General features: G+C 43.6%; 1 protein-coding gene across 2 annotated transcripts in view; it reads left to right on the forward strand.

Moving 5' to 3' along the window:
- rtn2a (reticulon 2a) overlaps positions 1-5,407 on the forward strand; it is a 14,832-nt gene extending 9,425 nt beyond the window's left edge. For both annotated transcript variants that reach the window (XM_076282781.1, XM_076282782.1), the window contains exons 4-7: positions 2,928-2,997; positions 3,398-3,444; positions 4,022-4,080; positions 4,413-5,407. In XM_076282781.1, the coding sequence (XP_076138896.1) occupies positions 2,928-2,997; positions 3,398-3,444; positions 4,022-4,080; positions 4,413-4,488 (252 nt within the window). In that variant the 3' untranslated portion in view covers positions 4,489-5,407. The remainder of the gene's footprint in view (positions 1-2,927; positions 2,998-3,397; positions 3,445-4,021; positions 4,081-4,412) is intronic.
- Positions 5,408-12,500: the final 7,093 nt, after the last annotated feature.

The raw sequence follows: 12,500 nt of genomic DNA on the forward strand, positions 1-12,500 counted from the left end.
GTGTGTGTGTGTGTGTGTGTGTGTGTGTGATGCATAACCCTAATCATTTGGAGTAATGGTAGATCGTGCAGTCAGAGCTCAGTAGCTGAAAGTGAAATCTTAATAACAACAGACAACAGCACACAGAATCACTGGAGGGGAAAAAACAAACAAAATGGCCCAGTGTCTTATTATCCCCTGTACTGCACGCTCCTACTCCACCTCCACCATCTCTCCACTGCTACACCCAGCCACCATAGTCCCTCCACCCTTCTTACTCCAGTGCAGCATCTGCCATCTCTTCTGTCCATGCAGCACGTCAGCATTGTTCTTCTCTTTCTTTCTTTCTTTCTCTCTTTCTTTCTTTCTTTCTTTCTTTCTCTCTTTCTTTCTTTCTTTCCTTCCTTCCTTCCTTCCTTCCTTCCTTCCTTTCTTTCTTTCTTTCTCCTTTAATTCTCTCTGTATTTCCTCTCTGTTACTCTCTCATTCCCCCTCTGCCTCTATGCATCCGTGTTTTATATATATATATATATATATATATATATATATATATATATATATATATATATATACAGTATATATATATATATATATATATATATATATATATCTGTAGGACTCTTTCCCACCCCCTCTCTCAATGATTTTTTCTCTTATTCTTTCTTTTTTTCTACTGCCTATCTATGTCTCTCTCTCTCCTTCTTTTCTCCATTCTATCATTCTCTAGTTTCAATTTCTCTCTCCTCTCTCTCTCCCTCTCTCTCTCTATCTCTCTCCCTCCCTTCCCCCACCCCAGTCCCCACCCTGCCTACATGTGTCTATAACATTTCTCGGGGTATATTTCGAGGCATGTCCTGCCTATGTTAGCTGAGAGCACACTGCTGTTACGTGGTGACACAGTAATACTATATGTTCTGTACATTTTGCACCCATCGCCGTCTGAAAACCACATCCCCTTTATTCATTCCCCCAGCAGATAGGGGTCGTAAAGAATCCCATAGGAACCGTATCCTATAGAAATGAGTCCAGCCTTCCTAAAGCTTACAGGGATCCTGTGTGTACTGATCTACATTATAGCAAGCCAAGACAGGATGTCAAGTTAATTTGCAGATCCTTGGCACATGTTTCTGCTAGACAAATATCTCTTGGCTTCATTCACAAGTTGATCTTTTAGGTCACACACACACACACAAGTGACCCTTGGCAGCCAGTCATCATGGACATTAGATCAACATACAACATACAATTTGCACTGCCAAAGTGACTAGCATAAAGAGACAGTGTTCAGGGTCTATATTAGCAGTGTCAGTGTGACTAGCATGTTCATTGTTAAGGATTTATATGTAACTACCATGTTCAGTGTTATGGGGTCTATATTAGCAGTAGCCACTGTGACTAGCATGTTCAGTGTTATGGGTCTATTAGCAGCACCACTGTGGCTGGCATGTTCTGTGTTCAGAATTTATACGTAACTAGCATGTTCAGTGTTATGGGGTCTATATTAGCTAAATTATATCTTTATTTGGTGCAGTCACAAGGCGAGTATTCCAGGTTAAGGATAACAAGATTTCCTACTTAACAGAGAGTCTGAACAAAAAAGCAAACAAGTGGACAGGCTGGCCTCAAAACAATAATCTTTTTATTTATATAGTAACTATTGTTCTAAGTGGCCTCTGAGCCACTGAGAGTAAACTGAAGTCATAAAGCAAAAGCAACATTTATTTAATGATTTGTTGCACAGGCCAATTCACAAAAGTGTGTTTGAGAGGAGAAGCCATAGAAAATAAGGTTAATAAATGTAGAGTAAATCATAATTAATAAAAAAAAAAAGATAAACTGATCTTCCCCTGCTGTGAGTGAACAAAAGTGTAAAAAAGTAAAAAAGTGAATGAATCAGTGAGTGAGTGAGTGAGTAAAAAAGTGAGTGAGTGAGCAAGTGAGTGAACGAGTGAATGAGTTAAAGGCGATAAAGAGCAGACTGACTAAGAGCCTGCCTTCCCCAAGGGTCCCGCCTGAGGACCATTTGCCACCCCTCTTTACCCATTACCCCCCACTGGGTCCGGGGTGCCTATTAGAGGCACTCCCCCCTCCCCAAAAGATCAACCCTGACCTGGGTGGTATGTGACATGGGTGGGGAGGGGGGTGTGAGTGTCGTCAGAATGAGGAGGAGGAGGGGGGGGGGGGGGGGGGCAGGAAAGAGAAGGGTGCGGGGAGTCTTTTTCTCTCTGATCCAGAGGGTGTCCAGTTTCAGCCTGGGGGCATCTAATACCCATAGCTGGGGTGTAAAAAGCGGAGAGGAGTGAGAGCTGAACTATACCTACTCTCACATGCGTATCTATAAAACACGTTTGCACTGTCATGAACAAACATCACTTCCCCTATTCACTGTGGTGATTAGCTGGTGGTGCAGCGTCCAATACCTTGGAACGTCCGGTATATTAGTGCATTTTGACCAATTAAATCAGGCATTACACAGGCGTTTTGCTTCCTCGTGTGTTGATGAGGTTTGATGTAGGCTGTTGGAATGTGTTACATGTTTGCTGTGATATTTCTGTTAGTTTTCTCAACAATGAAACAATGAAGCAGATGCTAAGGCATACTGTGCAAGACACTTAATATTAGGAGGGACACCCCCCTCCTCACACACACATACACACACACACACACACACACACTGTGAGAGTATGAGACAGCCCACTGTGATGAATTACAGATTCTTCAGCGATCCCATTACAAGACGTGTTAACTTAAAAAGCGTTTATGGTTGGTCAGTCTGATATTACAGCTTTATTTTTGCTGACTCAGCAAAACCCTTTTGTTTGTTTAAAAAGTGGTTATGGTTGGTCAGTCTGATATTACAGCTTTATTTTTGCTGACTCAACGCCTTTTGTTTGTTTGTTTGTTTGTTTGTTTTGTGTTTGTTTGATTGTTCCCTTCAATGTCTCCAGTTCCTGTTGCTGATGTACCTGGTGACGTTCCTTGGAAACCTGTGCAATGGCCTCACCCTGCTCATCGTTGGTAAGATGCAATATTAGCATAGGCACCGACATGCACTGAAAATGCATATGCCAACGCACACACACATAGTGTTTTTTTCAGCCATGATTTACTTAGACAGTCCGCCCCCAGGTTACAGTATCTACAGGTGTTCAGATTATCAAATCAGATAGTGGTTCTGATTTCACAATCTCTGACTGCACATACACACTTCCTCGATCTGACAAAATCATCACTATGCACAGACGCGCACACACACACACACACACACACACACACACACACAGCTCTATCTGACACACACACACACACACACACACACACACACACACACACACACACACACACACACACACACACACAGCACACACACACACACAACTCTGTCTGACACACCTGTCTCTCTCTGGTCTTCCTGCAGGAGTGATTGCTGTGTTCTCTGTTCCTCTCTTCTACAAACAGCACCAGGTGAGTGTGTGCCAGGAGAACAAAACACATCACTGAGAACACACACACACACGCACACACATACGCGTGCACATGCACACACACACATACACGCACGCACGCGCACACACACACACACACACACACACACACACACACACACACACACACATACAGTACATGTGCATCACCAGCCCAGGGTCAGATTAAAGCTGATCCAGATCCACACTTCATTCATTCATTCATTCATTCATTCATCCTGAACAGCATCCTGAAGAAACTCATTATTATGTTTTTACAAGTATACTCAACGACTTGTGGGTAACGTGGAGACTAGAATAACACATCAGATTATATCTTAACATATTACTCTAAGCATATCATAAGGTTTTTACAAGCACCTATTACACTTACCTAGCATGAGATTGCTTAATACACACACACACACACACACACACACACACACACACACACACACACACACACACACAGGCTATTCTGAGGTCCAGAGGATTATAGCTAAACTAGCTCTGTGATTGAAGTGCACTGCTGACTGAATGAACAGGGGACTGTGGCTTACCAGACCTTGCTATTTCAGGACAAGGTGGACGACGTCATTGGAGGACTGTATGCCCGCGTCGATAATGTCAAAGACTTGTGAGTATGCTGCTCCCTTGTGGCAGAACTGCACATCACATGCAGAATTCAAGTAATCTTGGTGCACCTTGTCTCAGATTGTTCAATCACATATATCAAGACATATGCTGGTGAATATGGTATAGATATTTGACATATGTATACTGTATGTACACACATATATTTATGTAGATATGTATTTATACAAAGTATTAAGTGTTTTGCATAAAATGCTCTATAAAAAGTTATATTTTCTAATTCATTCTATTGAAATCATGTCATAATCATGTGACCTTTCACCTTGAGAAGAAGGAAACACATGACAACACACACTTCTGCTGTTTCCTGTGTAGCTTCCACCGATTGGCCCAGGGCGGCGGACCCCCTCCAGACCCCACACCCGGCGGTGCCAAGCCTAAAGCCAAGTGAGGAAACGACCCGGAAAAGGAGGAGGAGGGGCCAGGGCGGAGATGGGCGGAGCTACAGGCTGTCACTCAGATGTCTTAATCAGCAGTCTGTGCTCGGAGCCCCGGCATCACAGATGAAGAAGGGGGCGTGGCTTGCGATGCCGGGGCGGGGCTAAAGTATTGGGGGAGGGAGGGACGAACGGTTCTGAGAGCGGGAGAATCGGATTGGGTAACTAGAGTTTGGAGGGACAGTCAGGGGTTTTGGGGCGGGGTTTGGTGTGAGGGCGCATTTCGGACGTAGCAGGTGAATCATGCAGGTGTTCACTGTCAGCACATCCAACTAGCGTCCGTGGCCTGTCCAAAGTGTCCATTTACAGTGTGTTTCAGAGAAGGACTTACAAGGGTCAGTTGTTGCTGTCAATAAAACAAAACAAAATAAAACAAACAAAACAAAAACTAAAAAAAGCAAAGACTTAAGATGACCTCCAGAGGTGACGAACCCTTCTCGTTTAGAGATCAGGGTTTCTGCAAGTCGCCACAAAAAAGAGATCCCACACAGAAGTGTTTTGACTCCAGCAAAGCAGAGAGAGAGAGAGAGAGAGAGAGAGAGAGAGAGAGCAAGAGAGAGCACGTTAGAGGTCACCCAGCCGTTGGGAGAGGGAGGCAGAGTGGCCCAGTGCCTGTTGTGTCTCTGCCCCCCGGAGAAGATCTGAACCAAACACTCTCCTCTGCCTCGGACCACTGGTGGATCTGTCCACTAGCAGCAGCAGCAGCAGCAAGATAATGTGTCAATGTCAAGGAGTGTGTGTGTGTGTGTGTGTGTGTGTGTGTGTGTGTGTGTGTGTGTGTGTGAGTGTGTGAGTGTGTGAGTGTGTGAGTGTGTGAGTGTGTGAGTGAGCATGTGTAAGACAGTGAATTGCAACCCACCAGACCTGCTACCTGAAAGCTATTAAAAAACACGTTCTATTTTTCTTTTTCTTCATCCTTGTTTCTTACACATACACACACACACACACATACACGCACACACACACACATCAAAACACCTCCTGTTTTTCTTTTTTATTGTTTTTACACACACGCACACAAACACAGGTAGTATATCTATACAAAATTGAAGAGGCATTGAAGAGATACTGAAAACAGAACCCAGAATGAGACACAATTTTATACTATGAACAGGAAAATCTTCTAAAATAGTGAACTCTAAGCTTGTTTATTTACAAGTGACCTTCTGTTTGTGTCTCATGTTACTGAGTGATATGTACTATTTTCTTGTTTCCTACTTTAAATGGAAACCAGCATGTCTACCAACACATACACAAGCATAAAGTCTGATTTCCAATCATGTCAGAGTTTCATTCCATGAAGTCAGATATATTTGGGGTGTTTGTTCATTTGAGTCATTTTTGCGGTTTTTATTGCAGCATATTGCAACATCATGTCACAAGCATCTCCGCCATATTGGTATGGTGGCTGACAATCCAAGTGAATCTGACTTGGTAAACACATCTGTTATTTGGACCCCATCCCATTCCACGCCTGAGGTGTAGCCGCTAGCTCACTCCCGACCTACACCCGTGCCACACCCATGCCCTGGGGCGCCACTGGGGGGGTGAGGGGGGATTCAAGGGCCTAGCACTGACAGAGCCCAGATATTATACTAGAATACTAGATATTATCGGGGGGCCCAGAATTATTGTCTGTCATAGGGCCCAAATGAGCTAGCAGCGCCCCTGCCCATGGACTCCTCAGCCTTCCAGAGTGCTGCAGCCCTGTGTTTCCTAGCAGCAGTGTCACACTACAATCATCTTAAAGGTGCTCTAAGCGATGTAACGCGGTTTCTAAGCTAAAACATTTTTTGTGTCACATACAGCTAATATCACCTCGCCATCTGCCAGCTGCATGAGCCCCGAATACACACGGCCACAAAAACAACTTGGTTCAACCCGGCCCATGAGCATAACAGACTGTTCCAGTTTCAATATTAGCAAGGGAGGGAGTAGAGAGCTAGCTCTGTTTTGTTTGAACTTCAACAGAAGTGACGTTACCCTGCATCGCTTATGGCACCTTTAACTATGGACATATTCATTTGTTTATTTAGCAGGTTCTTATTCAGAGGATCTCAGTGAAACAGATAGCCTAACTGAAACAGTATAGCCTACCTACATCATCAGTGTGTGTGTTCCCCGAATGGTATGTTTTAACGCTGTGATCTTTGACATTGAAAAATAAGGTCCCACTAGGCAGATGTCCCTGATCAGTTGTCATGGTAATGCAAGCTTCTATGTCCTGTGTCCCGCGATACAAGATATGTGTTTTCATCTGTTTGCGTGAGTTCCCTTGGCAACAAATGCTTGACTCTGCTCTGCCATTTGACCCTCAGGAGCACTATGGGCGGAGCTGTTCAAAGTTCATAGTCTCTCTGTGGTATTGATATACCTTATAGTCAGTATAGTACTCTTGTGTGTGTGTGTGTGTGTGTGTGTGTGTGTGAGCATGTGTGTGTGTGTGTGTGTGTGTGTGTGTGAGCATGTGTGTGTGTGTGTGTGTGTGTGTGTGTGTGTGAGTGAGCATGTGTAAGACAGTGAATTGCAACCCACCAGACCTGCTACCTGAAAGCTATTAAAAAACACGTTCTATTTTTCTTTTTCTTCATCCTTGTTTCTTACACACACACACAAACACACACACACACATACACGCACACACACACACATCAAAACACCTCCTGTTTTTCTTTTTTATTGTTTTTACACACACGCACACAAACAGAGTATAGTACTCTTATTGCTTCAGTTGCTTATCAATGGCTCATCCCAGAACAGCAGCCTAAAGGCGTTATGTGGCAGTTTGAAATTTAAAACATCCATCAATGACCTAGAAGTAGCAACAGATGTGACATACTGTCAGGGCCGAAGCTGCGTGTAGTTCAGAAATTCACTGAAGTTAGAATGCAAACCAACTAGCGGCTCCTGTATTATAGCCTCGTTGACACCAGACCCTTGTCAGTTGAGATTGAGAGTGGGTCTGGAAAAGGTTCATTGACTTACGACTTCCAGCAGGGGTCTAACTAGCAGTGAAAAAACTGAAATTGGTGCATAATCAAGGATTAGCGATTGTAAGTGGTTTTAGGAACATTGGAAATGGGCGTCAATGTATATGTATTTATGTATACTCTTTTGATCCCGTGAGGGAAATTTGGTCTCTGCATTTATCCCAATCCGTGAATTAGTGAAACACACACAGCACACAGTGTACACACAGTGAGGTGAAGCACACTAATTCCGGCGCAGTGAGCTGCCTGCAACAACAGCGGCGCTCGGGGAGCAGTGAGGGGTTACAGTAGGTGCCTTGCTCAAGGGCACTTCAGCCGTGCCTACTGGTCGGGGTTCGAACCGGCAACCCTCCAGTTATGGTCCGAAGTGCGAACCAGTAGGCCACGGCTGCCCCCAGGTCAATGGCCTCTTGGCCAGATGGACCTGTACAGCAAAACCCAAATGTGCCTAAGGTTCGTATGGGTATTCCCAGGCTAGTTGTATTACGTGCAATGCAAGTCCATGCAAGAGTGCAGAATGACTGCATTCAAGACAACTGGAAGCTTACAGAAACTCTACGTAGCTCATTTAACCTCTGAGAGCTCAGACCAAGGAATTTAGCTGATGGAGCTCTGAGGTGTTCCATCCATCACGCATATGTCGTTATTCATCCATGGCATCCATACCACACACACACACACCACACATACACACACTCACACACACACAAACTCACACACACACACACCACACATACACACACTCACTCACACACACACAAACTCACACACACACACACCACACACACACAAACTCACACACACACCACACAAACTCACACACACACACACCACACACACACAAACTCACACACACACCACACACACACACACACACCACACATACACACACTCACACACACACAAACTCACACATACACACACTCACTCATACACAAACGCACACACACACACACACCACACATACACAAACGCACACACACACTCACTCACACACACACTCACTCACACACACACAAACTCACACACACAACACAAACGCACACACACACACACACACACACACACTCTCTCACACACACATGCACACGCACACTCACACATACACTTAGCCACCACTGCCGATACGATCAGGATGCTCCACGCCCTGAGGAGCTCAAGGTGCTTGCTGGGTAATCAATCAGGAAGCAGGTGCCTTCCCCCTGGCGTGTGCTTCCTGGGCGTGCGGGAGGTGATTTAGGATGCAGTCCGTGACCTCTAATGGCTACGCTGCGCAGCATGCATGTGCTGAGGAGGAGCTGGAGGACTGCCGAGCTTTATTACCCACAAATCACTGCTCATCTTACGCCATGCTTCCATACTGCGCCACAGTGGTGCACAAATACACACACACACACACCTTAAGCAGGGGTCCAATACAATCACACACACATGCACACACATTATTAACTCACACACCTGGGGTCAAGATGGGGTGTTGCAGATACTTCCCCACAAATCACAGCTCAGTCTGATGTCATGCTTATATACCTCAAAGCAATGCCTCACAAACACCATAAGCAGGGGTGCAATGTTCTCTCTCTCACACACACACACACACGTGCACACAGCTCTGGGGTGCTGTACATACTTACTCACACATCACAGCCCATCTAACTCCATACTTTCAATACAACATGGCCTTACAGGCACAAAATAAACACCAATATTGATACACACACTCACACCACTAAACTTGGCTGTGCCACTGCATGAGCAAACTTCAAAAGTGTTAATGGATTGTGAATGTGCTATTAGGCCTAGCAGTGCTACTGCTTTAGGTGCGGCGTCAGCTCTCCATTAGTGTTTGTTTGTTTGTTTTGTGTTTGTTTGTTTGTTTTGTGTTTGTATTCCTCCATCTTTCCTACTCATGTGTTTCCATATTGCACTGCAGCGCCAGTATTCCCCTATCTCCCTCTCTCTCTCTCCCTCTCTCCCTCTATCTATCTCTCTCCCTCTCTCTCCCTCTATCTCTCTCTCACTCTCTCCCTCTCTCTCTCTCTCACTCTCTCTCACACACACACACATACACACAAACTCACACACACACACACACACACACACACACACTCTCTCTCTCTCACACACACACACACACACACACACTTTTCAGTCCAAGCCCTAGTCAACCACCTTTGCTGCCTCCAAAAGCTGGTAGATGTCTCTTACCAGTCCTGAGTTACATGTCTCTTACCAGTCCTGAGTTACATGTCTCTTACCAGTCCTGAGTTACATGTCTTTTACCAGTCCTGAGTTACATGTCTCTTACCAGTCCTGAGTTACATGTCTTTTACCAGTCCTGAGTTACATGTCTGCAAGGGTATGTTGCTTTGCCTTAATGCCTCCATGGCTCACTGGGCCTTGTACATGCAGAGTTCAAGAAGACTTCCACTGACTGCAGCCTGTGAGTTATGTGTGAGAGTGTGAATATTTGTACCCACACGAAGAGAAGAGTTCAGCCTCACTGACTATATAATGTCCTCAGGATTCCCCACTGTCAGAATTGAAATTATCTGCTCAGACATCCTTGCTGATTTCCCTCATGTGACTTGGTCACATTATTGTTTTTCTTTTCTTTTAAAAATGTTAATGATCTGATACAAGCAGAGCATCAGTAGACCGAGAGCTGATTACACTTTTAAAATGAATGTGTTGAAAATAACACAACTTGCGTTCTTTTTAACACATCTCTGTGTCCAGATAGGGACAACACATTTGATTTAAGAGTGTAGAGAATCCACTATGGACACAGATGTGTATTAAAAAACAACAATCAATTTGTGTTCAACACAAGTTGTGTTATTTTTATTGTGTAACAAATAAAACAAGGAAACAACACAAACTGTGTTGTCCCTATCTGGACACAACACAAATTGTGTTGTTTTCAACACATTCGTTTTAAGAGTGTATTTGAGCTATTGCCATGAAGTTGGCTACATGTGCAAATCAGTTGCCCAAGAAGATGCAGCAGGAGCTGGGCTGCATCTATACTCCGGGATCCCAACTGTCAAAATAGAGCGAAACTTCCAAGCATTGTGTTTGGTACTGAGTATCTACAATAACTCTGTGATCTGAAGATCGCCCGAGGGACTCTGATGTGACGGTTTGTTGACAGAGAAGACTGCCTCAGAGACAATAGGCCTCGGGCCAAACATCCTGTGTGGGAAGTGCTTCACGCCATCCACGAGTCTTGTTGTTGTTTTTTTTTCGAGAGAAACTTAGAGAGAGGACTTTGTTAAGAGGCCACTGAACACACTCTCTTCAGTTGAGACAGCCTGAGAAATGTAGTTACCACTTTTGTATAATCACTGAAAACGCAACCCAACCCTCGAATCTTGCAATAATAAATGTATGAAAGAATCCTGAATGACTTTCCTCATCTGTGCGTGTGGTGTCAATATCAACCAGCAGGTGGCGATAGTTACACACAATCAGACTGTAGAAGGGCCACAGTCAAGGGCCAGTGACTTGATGAAACCTATAACAGCTCAGCAGAATAATTATTGTTGTGCATACTGATCCAGCTGAACCTGAATCATGAACCATTGTAAACCTAAACACGCTGCCCGGATTAGTGAGTCAACAAGACCTGGACCAGCGAGCAGCGAGTATCATTCTCACGGTGGAAAGTGAACGATAGACTTATGATACCAAAGGGATAAGTCTTGACATGCCCGGTAGACTCGGTTAGAGAAGTAAACCTGTTTGTTTATAATGACACACAGATGCAGGTGGGCGTTGGTGTTCGTTGAAATGGTGTAAGAGTCGAGTTGATTGTGACATGTCAGGAAGACTTCTTTTTATCTCAACTGGTGGAGCAACTTTGTTAACGCAATGATCATGAGTTTCATTCCCACGGGACAGACTCTTGATGGATATTCTGTGGGAACTTTCCCCTGAGGGTCTAGTCTCAGGCAAATTAGGTGTCTGTCTGCCTAAATCACCGTTAGTCATCAGTCATATATTGTTCAATAGCTTGATGATTGTGAAGTGTTAAACCAATTTGGACCAGAAATTGGTAGCCTAATATTAATTTATGAATGAATATAATTGAATTTATTAATTAATATTATTTATTTATTATACAGTCACTTATTTTAACATAGCCTATTCTATAAACTTAGACCTAAATTATGTCAATAGGAAGTGTTGGGAAGTAGCTGAATACATGTATTCCAATTACTTATTTAAAAAGTGTGAGCAACTATATTTAAATACAGTTACCATTTAAGTCGGTGGTATTCAGAATACAGTAACACTGATAAATGTGAGGGATTACATGTTAAGTCATTATTACATGTTCACCATGCCTTTTCAAATTCAATGTTTTTTTCTTTAACCACACCATGTAGCCTATGCATCTCTCAGGTGGCTCCTTTCTCTTTCCCTCTCTGCTGTAATAATAGCCTTAAATGAAAAATGTAGATGTAAAATATGTTGTGTTGTAGGCCAATAGGCCTATATCCAGCCAGCCAGCCAGCATGTTTTAGGACAGTATATGTTCTTGTTTCTTGACAGTGTTCTGCAAAAAGGCATGTAACTCCCTTGGGCTGTTGAAATTCATTTTTTAAAAAAAGGGTATACTTTGTTTGGGATGTGGCATCCTTCATATGTGCAGACAAAACATCTCTGTTCTTCTTAGACACTGTGTTTCATAGCACATAGTGTATACTGTATATCAATCCATCCTCACTGTAAAGCAGATTGTGGGTTGATGTTGACCTATGAGTCTTACACCTTTGAACACATTACCTCACATAACTGTTTCATCACTGCTAATAAAATATAAGAGAATGTCCATGTAATCCAAAGTAGGCTATTTATAATACGAGTTCTTTATCAGAATATGTCCTAAGATACATTTTAGGACATGTATTCAGTAATCTGTAGTGGAATAGATTTAAAAAGTAGCCTAACCTACCCAATGCTGTCATTAG

The sequence above is a fragment of the Alosa pseudoharengus genome, unplaced genomic scaffold (assembly GCF_046254945.1).
Source record: "Alosa pseudoharengus isolate Yale_2024_CS ecotype anadromous, Long Island Sound unplaced genomic scaffold, YU_APseudo_1.1 YU_APseudo_1.1_scf_13, whole genome shotgun sequence".
NCBI lineage: Eukaryota > Metazoa > Chordata > Actinopteri > Clupeiformes > Clupeidae > Alosa > Alosa pseudoharengus.